The sequence below is a fragment of the Scyliorhinus canicula genome, chromosome 14 (genome assembly GCF_902713615.1).
Source record: "Scyliorhinus canicula chromosome 14, sScyCan1.1, whole genome shotgun sequence".
NCBI lineage: Eukaryota > Metazoa > Chordata > Chondrichthyes > Carcharhiniformes > Scyliorhinidae > Scyliorhinus > Scyliorhinus canicula.
Genome location: NC_052159.1, coordinates 144509228 through 144526958, shown reverse-complemented (window position 1 = coordinate 144526958; position 17731 = coordinate 144509228). Strand labels below are relative to the sequence as shown.

General features: G+C 45.4%; 1 protein-coding gene across 3 annotated transcripts in view; it reads left to right on the top strand.

The window, feature by feature from the left end:
• lmo7a (LIM domain 7a) overlaps positions 1-17731 on the top strand; it is a 245725-nt gene that overhangs the window by 195332 nt on the left and 32662 nt on the right. For all 3 annotated transcript variants that reach the window (XM_038819100.1, XM_038819099.1, XM_038819098.1), the window contains 6 exons: positions 231-666; positions 3699-4145; positions 4622-4736; positions 11237-11398; positions 15074-15180; positions 16205-16259. In XM_038819100.1, coding sequence (XP_038675028.1) covers positions 231-666; positions 3699-4145; positions 4622-4736; positions 11237-11398; positions 15074-15180; positions 16205-16259 — 1322 coding nt within the window. The remainder of the gene's footprint in view (positions 1-230; positions 667-3698; positions 4146-4621; positions 4737-11236; positions 11399-15073; positions 15181-16204; positions 16260-17731) is intronic.

Below are 17731 nucleotides of genomic sequence, written 5' to 3'. Positions count from 1 at the left end.
TCTTGTGTTCAAGTGCCTTTTGTGGGGGTGGGGATTGAAATATAACACTAATTATCTTGAAGCTGACTAGTTTTGCATTTGTCAGACCTTTCTCCATTGTACCACTGCGTACAAATTACAACCTAACTGAATAGTTTCACAGACCACACCTACTTATCATCTCAATTCCACATTCATTCTAATGAGGTGTTTCTGCTCTTTTTCTTTTTAAATTGTCCTCTCCCTCACAGGGAGCTCAGACAGCAGGGACCGTACAGTGGCGACCCAACTGACTACAGAAAGCTGAACTCCTCGGACGAAGAAGTGTTTGCTGAAGATCCTAAGCCCCCAAGACGTTTGTATGAGAGGAGTTACACCGTGGAGAGTGAAACCCCTTACACGTCCCAGAAGCGGGAGGCGGTTTCGTCAGCCCCTCCACCTCCAGTCTCAAAGAGCCAGGCGACGTCGGAATTGAAAAGCGCAGTCAATAGCATGGCAGGAAAGCAAAGCCCTGTTCCTTTCTACACCCGCCACGCATTGGATTCCAAAACCGAACAAACCTGGGTTTCGGGTTCTCTGCCACGGAATTATCAAGCCCCTGACTTGTCCAGGATTGCACCTGTTGTCGTGCCAAGGCCCTACGGTACACAATCTAAAAGTCTCTCCTCTCTCACTAGGTCTTATCCGGTAAGTTGCTCTGGGTAAATCCCACCTGTTTCTTTGAGTAAACTATTTCAGAGTTGCTTCTGTTTGAGTTAAGAGTATTGGATTGGGGCTGTTTCTCATCTGCATGACATGTCCAAGGTTTCAAGTTGCAACTGGCTTCTTTACTAATCAATAATAAACCAGCTCTCTTTGGATCTGCAACTTAGCAGTCATATAGATTTCTCTCTACACGTTCTCCTTTTGGTATGTTGAGACTGGTGCAAAACTGTACCTCACGCTTTCACTTCACTCCTTTTCACGAGGCTGTGCAGACGTTTGCGTCTTTTTAAAATTTGGAAGCCGGAATAGTGTGGCGGAATTTAGAACACTTTTTAATAATAACCTTTATTGTCACAGGCAGGCTTGCATTAACACTGCAATGAAGTTGCTGTGAAAAGCCCCCTAGTCGCCACATTCCGGCGCCTGTTCGGGGTACACAGAGGGAGAATTCAGAATGTCCAATTCACCCAACAGCACGCCTCGTGGGAGGAAACCGGAGCACCCGGAGGAAACCCATGAGGCAGAAGCATAAAACTCCCCAAACCGCTGCACCTAATTTTAATTTCCGTGGTTGGTATTATGCAAACACTTTTCCGAATGTAACAGCATATGTAAACCAACACCCCATTGTGGCATTTCAGTGTGTAACCCAAGAACAGAAAATGCCAATACACATTCAGTTCAGGAAGCGTTTATGAAGGAAAGGAGCCGGTTAACCTTTTTGATGCCGATGCTTCTTCACTCCAGCACCATTTGTTTTTTTTTTTTGGCTTTATTTTTGTTTGCATTTTAATTTCTAGCTCACTTTTGGAAGGGAAGAGAGACACGATCAGAGAAGAGAGACTCGAGCAGTGTATAAACTTTGAATTACAGCTTTTTAAAAAAAAATTGGTGCCTGTAGATTCCAGACAAATTATGATCATTATTGAGCACAGAGCCATCTAATTCCACCCGCTCCTCCCCACACAAACACACTTTGTTTCTTTTGCAAACACACAACCCCTACATAATCTTTGATGATACAAGTCCCAAGTAAGCCAAGCTAGTTCACAAGAGCTTTGAGCCGAGGTGAGCATAATGCTTGTCTGCTGTTTGCCGGCCTTTTCTGGCACCATCAGAGACGGATGGCTTTAGCATCTGTGGATGCCAGAGGCCGCAATCACCATTCTATTTTTACACTTGAGTGTGAGGTGCTGCACTGTGGCATCTATCAGTATCGAACCTGTCATTGCTGCGTTGATATATTCTCATGGAAAAAGTGGAATGAAGTTGTGCAGGCACCAAGTAACATGTTAATCTCCTGCTTCACAATGGGAACAATAGCATCTTTTTAAATGTGCCGTTCCGTTTGCAAAGGAGCTTTTGCTCTGGCTCAATTTTTAATCAGCTGTTTGTTGCCTTCAGTCAGTACCTCATTTTATTTTAATGGAGCGTGTCAATTTAAGGCAGGTTGAGCACTGGTTAGAAGACCGCCCCTGTTGTAGCTTTTAACTCCTGCTTGGCCATCCTGTTTTGAATTTAGCCAGTCCACTGGCATTCTGACACACAAATATTTTGCCTTGAGAAGGCGGGGCCAGATGGGGCCTCTCTTTCTTTCACGGGTTGCCAGACGAAATGCAAACTATTTGCTAAATAAAGAACTGCTCAAGTGTCGTTATCGAGGCCCCTCCCTTTGCGGGCTGCGTTAATTAACGTTTTCCAGGGTGACCTATTTTAATTCCCTGTGCTGAATGCTCAAGCAATTTGGTGGATCTCCAGCCAGGTTGTAACTGCGCTTGGAGTGCTGTCAGGTAACTGTAGCCCCTTGTTACTCATTCACACAATTGGAACTGAGTTAAACGGTCATTTTACTTCACTTGGGAATGTTTTGAGAACAGGTGCAGTCCCTGGCAAAGCTGGGAACAGATTGCCAGGAATGCAAGGGTTTCTCGTTGGTAAATGCTGTTTCTCACCCTGTTTAAGCTACAGGCATTGAAACTTGGCATTTGTGATTCTTTCACTAAGATACGGTGGTGTGATTTGTCCTATATCTATAGCAGGAAAAAACAGTTGGGAGGTGCACGAGGAGCAAGGATGAATTCTTCAAAATGCATTATTTTAAAGTAATGATTCTTAACATCTTGCAGATCACAAGGATGAATGTGTATAAAGTCTGTGAAAGTCGCAGCTTCAGATAAAGCTTTTATGTCACTCAAACAGTGACTTACTATGATTTACAAATATAATCACAGGTTTTCATCCTGAACTCCTGATATAAATCGCAAACAAACCTTTTTATCATGCTGTGACTAACACCCAAGAGTTTGGTGTAAGATTAGGGGTGGTTTTGTAGTTGGTACTTTACCTGGAAAGGTAGTCATTGTTGTGGCTGCTGCAACAGTATTACAGTATCTTGCTGTTTCAAGGGTTCATAATCAGACTGTCACTTTGTGTTGGATGCTCCTATGGGAAGAACTCATCCCTTATTAAGTAGTTCAGAGATGCAGCCAATCCGTCGTGCACTATCTTTGAGTCTGTTGAGTAGGGGAATTTTATACGGCAGAGATGAGATAAAATAGAATCACTTGGCCCTGGAGCAGGGTAGGGAAGAAATCAGTTTGAATTGTTCTGGATCACTGTTTAGTCAGCATGTGTTTCTGTGGATGAGTTGCGACAAGAGGATTGGGCTTGGTGAAGTGTCGTGGAGTTGAATAGCTTTTGGAAATGCTAATGTGAAGCCTAACCACTCTGTTGAAGGAATGAAGCTCAGTTGATGGCAAGGACTTGCAGCTCAGTATAGGTTAGGAGAAGAGAAAATTCTTCATCTCTTCATGTTCACATTAGCCTAGTAGCACTGTTTAACACACCGGCTTATTATACAATTCAGTGGTCTGCTCACTCCCTTCCTGAATTCTAGTATCCCAACATATCTGTTGCTGCCAGCAGCTCTTCTGTTGAGTCTGTGCTTGAAAGATGTTTTCGATCTGCGTCGGAAAACGTTTGCAAAAGTAATTATTTTTCCCCTCACTTTTCAGCAGCGCAACGGGGCACCTCGACATTACGAAGATGTGCACGATTCAAAAAATGCCCAGGCAACGCCAAGTTTCTTCGCAAAGCTAGAGTCAGGAGGATCCAAGAGTAGGCGTGAACTCTTAACAAAGGAACAGGGAACTAAGTGGGTCAGCCCTTCCCTGAAAACAGAGGAAAAGATGTCAGCGCCAGTTAACCTCTCCTCAAAACCACCAAATGATGTGTACTCGAGGAGCAACCTGTTGTCAAAACCGGAAGACGATGACCAATCGCAGGCCAGTTCCGTAATTAGTAGTAATGAGGAGGAGGAGAGGGAAGAAGAGATGCCGTCTCTTATTAAAAGCAGCTTCCTCCATGAGCCTGACACCACTTCCGGCTCCGTAACAATGAATTCTTTTACAAAAACAACAAGCCTGCCCAAAGACAAGGTTACCACAGCAGCCATGCAACAGGTGAGTCTGGAAAGTAGGTTGCTACGTGCGTTTGAAGTCTGTACGGCAATGTGATAGTCTCCTTTGACTGCATGTCAAAGGGTACACTTTTTTAAAAAAAAGCCTCTTATTCAAATTACTCTAACTAATTAGCCCCAAAATAATATATCAACATATAAAGCCAACCAAAATGAATGACAAAACGTATTCTTCATAGCAGCATTCATAGAGAGCCATTTCTCTTCACTGGCTGTCTGTGACAGGGAAAATAGCTGCCAGAAACTAGGTTCTGTCATTGGGGAATGGTTCTTTTTTTGTAGCCTTCGAACCGTTCATCCTGGCTCATTTACAAGGAGTTCCCAGACATTCCAGTCATGCCTATGGATGTTTGTCGTGGTAAATATCAATTGGACTGATTTATTGGATTGGTTTTCCAGGAAGCGTCGATGCCGTTTGCTCTGCTATCGTGCATTAAGTGGCATTAATTTTCTTTATAGGGGCAGTACAGCAACACACGAATAGTTATCAATCAGAAGCCGAACAGTGATCGCGACTTTGGATTCACGGTCGATTGGAGCTCGACTGGAGCAACTGTCAAGTCAGTCGAACAAGGTAACTGAAATTTTTTTTTTGTTTTGTAAATTGTAGTGTACGCTTCAGCATTGTCTTGGTGCTTGAATCCGTTGTATCTGGATTTCACGTCTCTCATTCTGTGACTGTAGCAACAGTCACGCTGGCTTTAGTTGATGACCATGAATGATTTATGATGTGATGGTCAGAAGGTCGTTCTCCCCTTTAGGATTCAAGTTAACGGAAACAAATATCGGAGAAAACCAATCAAGTGAAATTACATCTGTATTTTGACACAAAAGGAAATTATACCACAGATGCGTTTATTATAGAAAGCAATACTTAATTTCTTATTGGCTCATCGATTTAGCTTTTATATGGCTTGTTTACTTGTGATCCTTTGGAAACTTTTCCATCAACTCTTTTTTTTTTTTAATTTAAAAAAATTTGGCATAACTTGTTTTGCAAAAATGTATTTCTTGTCGCACCCCTCTCCATTTCTTTCCATTCTGCCGAAAACAATCTGGGGAATGCTATTTAGCAATGGCGCAGCAAGGCAATATTGGGAAATAGAATATGTTTGTTTTTCCCTCTGCCTTTTAATAAACTTAACAAGACTGGTCTAATTAATTGCTGACGGCCTGTCAGTTTTGATGCCTGCTGAGATACATGAAAAGCAAAATTTGAGTTTATTACCTGCAGATCCTGGCTGCTCAGTGCTGCCACACTCACACAATGTGTGTAGTTAAAGTAGGCCAACCTTCTTGTTCTAAAGAAAGCTTTCTGGCAACCTCCCAGGAAGTTCAACTGAACAGGTACTTGAGCTGACGGGATCATTATCAGGCCATAAGCAAATCAATAAAGACAGTACTCCAAATGATCATAAGCTTGAGGCTGGATTATAAACTCGAGGCCATGCTCCCTGCACCCCAGTGCAAATGGCAGGGGCAAGTCTACCTCGACCATGCATGAGTAGCCCCATTTTAATTATTCAGCCAGTGGGCCTGTAATTATTATGTGAGGATTTTTGCCCTCTCCAAGAGGCAGCCAATCCCAACCCAGGGAGCTTCTGGTCAATCGGAGGCCCAGCAGCTCTGCCGTGCCAGCAGCACCATCGGGAGTGGTGGCCTTCGCTGGTACTGCACTGAAGGCGTTTAGGAGGGGTTCAGCGATGGATTGGACCTCCAGCTGAGTCCAGCATCTTGCTGGCAGGCCCCTGCAAGGTGTTGTGTTCCGTGGGGGGTTTGGTGTTGGGGGGAGGTATTGGTGGGCATGAGAAGGAAAAACCGCTGGGGTGGGCATGCCTCTCCGGTTGGAAAGAGATACATTCCCCTTTCGCTGACCAGCCCAAGGGGTCAAGCATTCAAGACTGCACGTTGGGGGCAAGTCGCTCCTGCCACCCATAAAATTTACGCGACGGTAGGATGAAGTCCACAAGTGACCTACTTCAGGACTTTAATTGAGCTGTGAGAAGGTGGCTCATTAAACACCTCCCCCACTCTTAAAATAATGGGGGGGTGGGGGCATTGGGTGCTGGCATCACTGGGCAGTGGCGAGTGTGTGGCAGCCATGCACTGCCCTCTTGGCACTGTGCCCTAATTCACAGGTCAACCCACCTGCTTTCCTGCCTGTGCGTGGCCAGTAAAATCCAGGCCTTGAAGAAAATGAGCTTGTTTATTTTTCCTTTCGATGTGACAGAAAGAAAATAAATATTTTTTTTTGCTGATTTGTTTATGGGCGCGGTTCAACTAAATGGGAACAAAGTCCCATCAAAAGCGCGTTTAGCGAAAAACATGTGGGTATAGAACACCACTGTCTGTGGGGCACCTGGGCACCTTGGCACTGCCAGAGTGCCAGGCTGGCAGTGCCAGGGTACCAGTCTGCCCAGAGGGCATGCACCTGGGGGTATCTGATGCCCTGGGAGATCCCCACGGAGTGACATTTCTTCTGGACCAGTTTGTGAAGGCCAGTACTGAACGGCGCTCACTTGAGATCTCCGAGGCAAAGGGAATAGACCCCAACTCTTTGGGTGCCTCCGGAAACTACATATTGCAGTGATACTAGCTGTCTTGCTCTAATATACAGATTTTCTAAAAAGTGATCCCGTCCACAATGGGCGGCATTTACATCGCAACGTTTCGCGAGATCTTAACGCGATCTCTCGAGGAGTTGGGAGACGGGTAGATCCCGGGAGGGGGCTTTCCCGACTTCTATCTGCCATGCTGCACCGCAGACAGCTGCTTTTTAGGTGCAGCGTGGCCATTGGATCGTGCCCTATATTTTCAAGTTTTGGAGGGAAAAGATGCTTTTTCTCCCTGGTTTAAGTATATCTGTGATGGGCTAATTACAATGCCAATTATGGGTCTGAAGTGGCAATCGCCACCTAGTGTTGCTCAATGACATATTTTATCAATGTATTGTTCATCCATAAATTTGTTATTAGTCTGTACTCTTCATTTTCTAAGATGCAGAGGGAATTTTTCTACCTCGTTTTATTGCAGTGCTTCGTATTAACCTGCTATATGACAGAACTGTGGAAGTCCACCATCCATTGCAACTGTGCCAGCTCTCAAACAACTCTCATTGAGTACACTGTATCTTGCCACAACTAGCTTAGAACAAACTGTCTTCAACCGCATCTCCTCACTCTTTCAGTGACCACTTTAAATTAAGGCCTATTCATCACCACTTCTTCAACCATAAGAAATAGTCTTTCTCTATCCATTAGCACTCTTAATGATTATTTAAAGAACTCCATTAAGTCTCCCGTAGCCACCTTCGCTCTCATGGTAAAAGTCTTCGTACCTCTGGTCTCTCCTCATAACTACACATTCTTTTCTTTGGTATCATCTTGCTTGAATCTGTGGTGTAGATTCACTAGTGCCATCGCACTTTCAGGCAGTGCATTCCGCATCTGAACCACTCGCTGTGTGAAAACGTTTCTTCTCACATCACATTTGCTTCTTTTGCAAATCAGTTTAAATCTGTGCCCTCTCCCTCTCGATCCTTTTGCGAATTTCTCCCTATCCACTCTTGCCAGCCCCCTCATGATTTTGAGCATCTCTAACAAATCTCCTCTTGGCCTTCTGGACTCCAAGGAGAACAGTCCCAACCTCTCCAATCGATCCTCAAAACGTTAGTTTCTCATCCCTGGAACCATCATTGTAAACCTCTTCTGCACGCTCTCCAATGAGTTCACATCCTTGCTATAGTGTGGCACCCAGATCTGTACACAATATTCTAGTTGAGGTCTAACTAGTGTCTTGTATAAGTTCAGCATAACCGTCGTGCTCCTGTACTCTGTGGCCCTACTAATAAAGCCCAGAATATTATTTACTTTACTAACTATTCTCACCACCCGTCATACCACTTTTAATGACTTCTGCACCTATACACTCGGGTCCCTCTGTTCCTGCACAACCGTAAGAATTTTGCTCCTTATTTTACATTGTCTCCATGTTCTTCCTACCAAAATAATTCACCTCACACTCCTCCTCATTAACCTTCATCTGCCAGCTATCTGCCCACTCCACTAACTTGTGTTTGCTCATTTACGTTCTACACTATTCTCTTCACAGTTTGTAAAGCTACAAGGTACATTATAGCACAGAACAAGCTCTTTGGCTCACCAAGCATGCCCCAATACAGATTCCTTATTTAGACCTACTACCTGTTGCCCAAACAATCTGTATCCCTCCATTCCCCACCCATTCATGTGTCTATCAAGATGCATCTTAAACGTTGCTATCGTACCTGCCACCACCACCTCTACTGGCAACGTGCTCCAGGCATCCACCACCCTCTGCGTTCCCCGCAAATCTCCCCCAAACTTTCCCCCTCTCATCTTGAACCTGGTCCCCTTGTAATTGAGTCTTCCACCCTGGGGAAAAAAGCTTCTGACTATTCACCCTGTCTATACCTCTCGTAATTTTGTAGACCTCAATCAGGTCTCCCCTCTGTTTTGTATCATCCGTAAACTTTGTAATTGTCCCCTGCATACCAAAATCCAGATCATACAGAAAATGCAAGGGTTCCAATAACCACCCCTGGCAACACCACTATAAACCTTCCTCCTCCCCGGAAAATATCCATCGACAATAACTTTCTATTTTCTATTATTCAGCCAATTTTGTATTCATGTTGCTATTGTCACCTTTATTCCATGAGCTGCAACTCTTCTCCCAGTCTGTTTTGTGGCACTGTATCAAGTGCCTTATATCTATGCCACATCAACATCATTACAGTCATTGACCCTTTTTGTTACCAGCTCAAACAAAACTGTAAATAAAACTTTCAAAAGCGTATAAAGGTTAGGTCAAATTCAACTTTCAACACTGGACTTTCCGGAGTAGAATATCTTCACTCTATCAAAATCTACCTTTTTGATCATGCCTTCAGTCACGTCCATTGACTTGTTTCTCTCGCACTCGTACGGAAATGCAAGTGGTTGTGTTAAACTTTCCAACTGAATGCCAAAATAGAGCTTTGGGGTTTTGGAGCGTGGGTAATCTCCACCCTATTGAGGTAAATTTCAGCTTTCTCACTGCAAGAAGATCCCATGGGGAAGATGGAAGAAGGAAAGTTGCAACTGGAGGGCAAGTCATTGATGCATTTGGATGACGAGCTGACTGATCAAGAGGTTCATGGATGGAAACAGATTGATTACTGTCTCTGCTGTAGTGGATAGTTGGGAAGACGATCATGAAAGATTTTATATTATGTCCTCAAAAAAGGAAGAGAAAACATACTGAAATGAAGACATTAGAGCTATGATGAATGCTGAAGACAAATCCTTAACTGAGAGATTTTAGTCTTTTGGGGGGGGGGGGTCTGAATTTTACGCTGGGTGCAGTGGGTACTGTCAGGCCTCTGCTTGCTGGATTCCCCCACTGCCATTAAATTGCTGATGGCCCTTTAATTGGCTCGAAGCAGGATGTCTGCCTCCTCACCAAGAGGAAGTCCACCTCAGAGCTGCCAGACAATCCGAGGACTGGCAGCTCTCATGTCCCAGCAGCGCCACCAGCAGCAATGGCCTCTGCTGGGACTGCAGTGAGGACAAGAGGGAAGACACTTTGCAACCCAAATGTAAAGTTGAGTCTGGGATCACGCCAGAGCTTGACAGGTGCAAACAAGGGTATGGGCTGGGGGCATACTTGGAAAGGGCAGGATTGGGGGTGTGGGGGGTCTGATAGAAGCACATGAGGGGGGTCGCACCTTGGAAGGGAACCTCCAATGGCATGAGATGTCTAATATGGAGGCACGCCCCTCTCCTAAGGCTTCATACGTGCGCAACGAATGTATACATTTGACTTGTATCTAATTAACAGCCAGACATAGGCCTCTCCCATTGTGGGTAAAATTCAAGCGGCAGTGGGACAAAGACATTAATTGTCTACTTTTTTTTAATTTTTAAAAAATAATTTTTATTAAAGTTTTCACAAAATATCAACAACAAAAATATAAAGTACAACATGCAAAAATGTGAAGGAAACTCAGTGACAAAAATGATAAATTAACACCCGCCCAAACACATAGCAAATATATATACACAGCCAAAACCTCCAATATACAGAAACAAAACGGAAATAACCCCCCCCCCCCGGGTTGCTGCTGCCACTGATCGTTGTCTACCGTTTGGCAAGGAAGTCTAGGAACAGTTGCCACCGCTTGAAAAACCCCTGTATCGACCCCCTTAAAGCAAATTTCACCCTTTCCAATTTGATAAACCCCGCCATGTCATTGATCCAGGCCTCAGCGTTTGGGGGCCTCGCATCCCTCCACTGAAGAAGAATCCTCCGCAGGCTACCAGGGACGCAAAGGCCAGAATACCGGCCTCTTTCGCCTCCTGCATTCCCGGCTCCTCTGCAACCCCAAATATTGCGAGCCCCCAGCCTGGTTTGACCCTTAATTGTCTATTTAAGGGTCTTAATTGGCGAGGAGTAAGGAGGTTGCCCAATCCCCCTCCACAGTGGGTTAAATTTTAGTGAGGCAGGCAGGAGTGGGTTGGTGTTGGGAAAGGAACTGCTGGCAAGGCGCCCAATTTTATGCCTCCGTGCACCCCCCCCCCCCCCCCTTTGCCATTCCAGCCATGACGTTTAGAACACAATAAATTGAAACGTGACGATTGCTACATTTGTGACAATCTGCAAACTTAATTCGAGCACATCAAATTGAGGGAGTTGTCTGACATTACCTGATCCAGTGAGACAATACAGAGGGCACTGTTTTAGCTACTGTCGTTTCCAGTTCTGCATTGAGTCGTGGAGAAGCTCATTAAATTGCAGTGAATTAAATAATCATGAAACTCGAATGGTGCAATTAAGGAAATGGAGCATTTTAAGTATATTTGTACAACCTGTTTCAATAAATTGCAGATATTTGGTTCCGAGATGATGTACAGTCATTGTTTGTTTTGTGCCCCTCGAGAAAAGTCAAGGAGATAAATTTTTTTTTGAAAAGTTTTATGTAAAAAGTAGCAATTACATTTTTTAAAAACCGGATCAATCAATCCAGCACCCTTTAATCTTTCTGATCTTTGCCAGGAGGACCAGCAGAATATTGCCAGTTGGAGGTAGGTGATGAAATTGTTTCTATCAATGGCAACAATGCAGCCAACATGGATCATCAGGCTTGGATAGAGGCCATGGACGATGCAAACAGGAGCGGAAATCTGAACATGGAAATCAGAAGATATGAAAATAGTAGTGAGTGCCTAATTCTCTCCGTTCTTTTACAGCTTTGAATAGCTTGTGCGAATGCAACTGGCTTGTGCATCCTGAATCAGAAACAGTTTGAGCTCCTCTCAGGTTATGCCGCAGGAAAAAATGATATTCACGGTCATTGCTCAAGTGGGGAAGCGGCAGATATTTGTGACGTTGCGTCCAATTTATTTTCCCAACATGCTGAGCAATTGGACCGTTCCCCCTTGATTTTGGCTCAGATGTGTGTTCCAGAGTCCAGATTCCCCCAGCATCCTGTAGTTAACCTCTGTAAAATTATACTCCGCAGGTTTTCCTGCCCACAGACTTGATTCTCAGGCTGGACCCCTGTAGGATGGGACCCCCCACAGAACGGAAGAGGGAAGGTCTGATGTGTGGGGGGGGGTGGGGAATTATATGGGGTGGCCTCTTGGGCCTGAAGGAACCATTGCTACCCCTGGTCCACGCGCAGTTCTGCAAGAACACTTACCGTATGGACTTGGCCGTTCTCACCTTCTTTCATCTGCTGGTTTTCCAGAGGCCTGAGAAATGCAGTCAACATGAGTTAAATTTGGATGCGCTTGGAATATTATAATATTTGAATGATCAACCCCCCTCCCTGCCCTATGAGTGCAGACATCAACCGCCTCCATTCAAACAGAATCTGTGATTGGATGGGAGGGTGTGGGGTGGAGATCCTGCCTCCGTCTGATCAACTTGAGGGCCTTAGCCCTCCATCGCTGTTATTCAACCTGAGACCCTGCTGTTGTGTTTGCAAGTAGCCTACTGGGGCAGGGCAATGAGGGGGGTAGGATATCCCCTTGTTCACCTGCATTCTGTGCCCAATCTGACTTGGCATCAGGAAGTGGGGCCCCAGAGGAAGCCACCTGCTCCAACCTTGCTTCCAGCCTGATTGGGATGTAGCTGTCCTGGAGAAAAGTGACTCTTGGCTCCCACCTCCAACCGGTGGGCAAGAAAGCTGCCAGCAACATTAAAGGCGCAACCTAACGGCAAGGTTTCTAAGTGTAACTCGTGGCGGGTTTTGCCGGGAGTTTCCTGCCGGCTCTGCCACCCTGTCCTGTCGCTGACCACACAGGGGGCTCCGATGGCCTGAGAGACCCCCCCCCCTGGTGTCGTTCCCCTGGTTCACATTTGTGTGGGCCAGTACTGAACGGCGCCAAGCTGGGAATCCCTGGGGGGGCTGTTAGATGCCAGGAGCCCGGGAGATCCCGGCTGAGCATGCGTAAATGGGTTCAAAACCTACTTAGACACACGACGCTTGGTCATGCCCGTTGTGGTTGGGTAGATCTAATGAGGCGTACTGGCTACCGAGCAGTCCATGGGAAGCCTCACCCAGCAGCTAGTGGCCGCAGCCTGCTCCCTTTCGGGTGCTATGGGCCACACGCCTTAAATCTCAGTCATAGTAACCTGAGTGCCTGATTGAGTTGCTACAGTTTTCCCTGATGAAGGTCCAGAAATGGAGAATTAATTCCTTTGAACTCAATTGCACTTTAAATCTAGGTTTGATATAACGCAACAGAAGAGCCAATTGAGCTACAAAACCTATAATAACTAGGCTCAACTGATTAAAAAATATACGTTTCGTGTGCAGTTATTAAGTGATGAACCTGTCCTTTCTCTCACTGTTGACACTGTCAGTTTGATCAAGAAGATATTTTCCAACCACCTCACTGTCTGTACACACATCCCACTATGACCCAATATCATTACAGTGCAGAAGAAGGCCATTTGGCCATCTGCACTAGCTCTCCAAAGGAGCATTATGGCTTAGTGGATTCCCCTGCCTTTTCCCTGTACCACTGTACATTGTTTCTAGTCAAATGCTCATATAATTCTCTCTTGAACCTGCCTCCACCACAGTGCATTCCAGACCCGAACCAATCATTGTGTGAAAAAGAGTTTTCTCCCATCACATTTGCTTCTTTTGCAAATCAGTTTAAATCTGTGCCTCTCATTCTTGAACCTTTTACGAGCGGGAACAGTTTCTCCCTCTCTACTCGCTCCAGCACCACTCATAATTTTGAACACCTATCAAATCTCCTCTTAGCCTTCTTGTCTCCAAGGAGAACAGTCCCAACATCTCCGATCTATCCTCATAACTGAAGTTTCTCAACCCTGGAACAATCTTGGAAGCCTCTTTTGCATTCTCTCCAATGCATTCAAGTCCTTCTGAATCGCTCTTCTAAATTGAATTTGCAGTGCACAAATAGTCTATTTAGTCCAATTGTTCTAAACTGGGAATCCCTGCCTATTTCATCCAACCCTATAGGAATATCCTTTTATTCCTTTACTTGCCTAGAAATGCTATTCACTTCAGCGTCTACCCTGTAGTAGGGGTGGCACAGTAGCACGGGGTGGCATGGTAGCACAGTGGTTAGCACATTTGCTTCACAGTGCCAGGGACACGGGTTCAATTCCCTGCTTGGGTCACTCTGTACAGAGTCTGCATGTTCTCTCCATATCTGCGTAGGTTTCGTCTGGGTGCTCCGGTTTCTTCCCACAAATCCCAAAAGACGTGCTACCCAAACAGGTGCCGTAGTGTAGCGACTGGGGAATTTTTACAGTATCTTCATTGCAGTGTTAATGTAAGCCTGTGTGTGACACAGATAAAGATTATTATGATTTTTATTAATAGCAAGTGGCAAATTCTAACCACTCCCTTGCTAAAGAAGTTAAAAGCCCTTTTTATTTAAAGAAAACTTATTTAATCATTTGGAGGCCAGCAGGTAAATGGTGCACCTGAATGTTGGATTGAGATATTTGTAGCATAAAATCAATTGGCGTTCCATGCAACATTCTGCACAGTGCATTATTTTTATTCACCTGTTGTGGTGAATATTGTAGTGAAAGACTGCTTTACGTTTTATGGTGCCCACACGTATTTGAGCGACCTCTTTTCAAAAGTCGTTACAAGAAGCTTCAGTGATGTAATGTGGCTGTGTATAAATAAAAGCAAAGTCCTCTGTCTCTGTGACACACTCACTCTTTCCATCTGTGTTCTTATTCATTATTTGAACCTACCGGATGGTTTACAAGGAAGTGGAGATTATTCACGATGCCAGTTGAGGCCCTGAGGTAAAATTGAGGAGAACTGATTTGTGAATTCCAATTTTCCAATCACCTGTCCCTTAATTAACATTTAAATCTGTTCTGGATTTTAAACTGAACTCTATGTCAAGACATTGGCATGAAAATGAGAAGAGGCCTTTCTAACCCTACCCCACACTAGCGCACAGACCTTTATTTTGACATTGTGAAGGCACATGTCACTTGCCCCTGTCTTTCTCCTCTTTTGTGTTCTGCTGACTGCACTTCAATCATTCTCTACCTGTGACTTGTCCTACCTACCTGTGTTAACAGAGGCAGTGACTTACATTCTCTACCTGTGACTTGTCCTACCTACCTATGTTAACAGAGGCAGTGACTTACATTCTCTACCTGTGACTTGTCCTACCTACCTATGTTAATACTGTAGAGGCAGCGACTTACATTCTCTCCCTGTGACTTGTCCTACCTACCTGTGTTAACAGAGGCAGTGACTTACATTCTCTACCTGTGACTCATCTGACCTACCTGTGTTAACAGAGGCAGTGACTTAACTTATAAAACTTATGAAATAATCATTATGACCTTTCTGACTCTTTTAAAAATAAATTCTAGGTACGAGTGAAACCGGACACGCTGCCTTCGATGATCTTATTAGTTGGGAAGATGCTGGACAGGCCATGGTGACCAGCAGGAGCCAACCCTTCAATCAGTTAACAGATGTAGGATTTCATTAATTGTTCTATAAATTTGTGTTTTTGTATAGTTTTTAAAAAAAATTTAGATTACGCAATTAATTTTTTCCAATTAAGGGGCTATTTAGCTTGGCCAATCCACCTACCTTGCACATCTTTGGGTTGTGGGGGTAAAATTCACACAAACAGGGGGAGAATGTGCAAACTCCACACAGACAGTGACCCAGAGCTGGGATCGAACCTGGGACCTCGGCGCCGTGAGGCTGCAATGCTAACCACTGCGCCACTGTGCTGCCCGTGTTTTTATATAGTTTAACGTTCAAATGGGTACAAAGTTTGCCTGCTAACTAGCTATTCCAGCAAATTAATTCGCTGGAAACATAGTTTTAAATATCTGAATATAAAGTGCGTGCTCAAATTTCTGAATGTCGACGATCAAGTCACTTGAATCGGCCGTCCACCTTTTCACTTAAGTTGCTTGGGTTCTCGCCTGACACTGTTGCAACAGATGCACACCTTGATTAGGAAATTTTTAGTGTGATGCGAGTTGAATTGAATGGAAAGGCACCCTTGGTTGCCTAGTTGTCAATCCTCTGCATTATTGATCAGAGAGACAAGGAAAATGGAAAATGATGCAAAGTTTTTTCAAATTCTTTTTCCAATTAAGGGGCAATTTAGCATGGCCAATCCACCTACCCTGCACATCCTTTTGGGTTGTGGGGGTGAGACCCATGCAGACACTGGGAGAATGTGCAAACTCCACGTGGATAGTGACCCGGGGCCAGGATCGAACATGGGTCCTTGGCGCCGTGAGGCAGCTGTGCTAAACCACTGCGACACCGTGGCACGCCTGGAATGATATTTTTGATGTACGAACATTCTCATTTATTTTCAAAGCAAGAGGATCATTACAGTGCAGAAGAAGGCCATTCGGCCCATCGAGTCTGCACCAACCCTTGGAATTTTTCATTTATCTTTCCCCCTGACTTTTATGTCTTTGTAATATTTGATGTAATGAATTGACTTGGGTCCACTTTGTGCCAATTAACAGGTTGATAGATCAGAAGGAGAGCAAGAGAACTTGCTTGAGGATCCAAAGCCAAAAGGTAAACCACTTTTATTTTAAAATTTGACCTTGTTGCTTTCTGATTGAGGTAATTTATATAAGCGATCCTTAAAAAGATAGGTCGGTCGTTTTCCTGCCGTCTTTACCCAATGCGTTGAGTTTCCATTCCACAGCAGAGGCAGGTTTGTAGGCGGGCATGCCATCAGTTGACCGCAACTGGTCTACCAGCAGGTTCTACCTCCAGTCGATATTCAAGGTGCCAGCTTCTGGGGGATAAACAGATACCTGCTCGCCAGCAGTGGGTACCCAGATGGGCCAAATTCAAGTGCCAATAGTGGGCACTCTTCACAAGGCATCTGAATTCTCCCAAAGTGGAAGGACCCTGTAGATGGAACATTGGAGGACTTCCTGAGGGTGTGGGGTTGGAAGTGGGGGAGGGGAGTGCCAGAGATGATTCCCGCAAAGCAACTCAATGTGAATCCACAGGGCTGTGAGGAATGCAGCTGAAGCCACAGTTCATCTAATCTCCTCTATACTGATTACTTAGTAGTATCATTGGTTCAATAGCCGTACTGGCTGAGGTTATTCATGAAGGTCCCACCTTCCCAACCTTGCCCCTCGCCTGATGATCCTCAGGTTAAACTACCACCAATCAGCTCTCCCCCTCGGGGGAAAGCAGCCTATAGTTATCTGGGACTATGGCGGCTTTACGTTACTTTGATTGGTATAAGTAGCAAGTCTTGGGAGGGCAGCTCCACTCTGAGATGCCCACACTCTCCCTCTCACACTCTCCCTCTCACACACTCTCTCTCACACTCTCTCACACTCTCCCTCTCACACACTCTCTCTCACACTCTCTCACACACACACACTCTCTCACACACTCTCTCTCACACACTCTCTCTCACACACTCTCTCTCACACACTCTCTCTCACACTCTCTCTCACACACTCTCTCTCACACACTCTCTCTCTCACACTCTCCCTCTCACATACTCTCTCTCACACACTCTCTCTCACACACTCTCTCTCACACACTCTCTCTCACACACTCTCTCTCACACACTCTCACACACACACTCTCTCACACTCTTTCTCACACACACTTTCACAGACACTGTGGGCGCGATTCTCCGCTCCCCACGCCGGGTGGGAGAATCGCGGGAGGGACCCCGACTAATTTCACGACCCCCTGGCCCCCCCCCCCGCTCGGAAGAATCGCCGCTCGCCGTTTTTCACGACGACCGGCGATTCTCCAACCCGGATGGGCCGAGCGGCCTGCTGTTCGCGACCGTTTCACGACGGCGGCAACCACACCTGGTCGTTGCCGTCATGAAATCGCCGTGAGATGCCCGTTTTGGGGCTTGCAGGGCGCCTGGTGGGGAATGAGCATCACGACTGTACTCGGGAGGGGACAGGCCCGCTATCGGTGCCCACCGATTGTCGGGCTGGCGTCTCAATCGGACGCACTATTTCCCCTCCGCCGCCCCGCAAGATCAAGCCGCCACATCT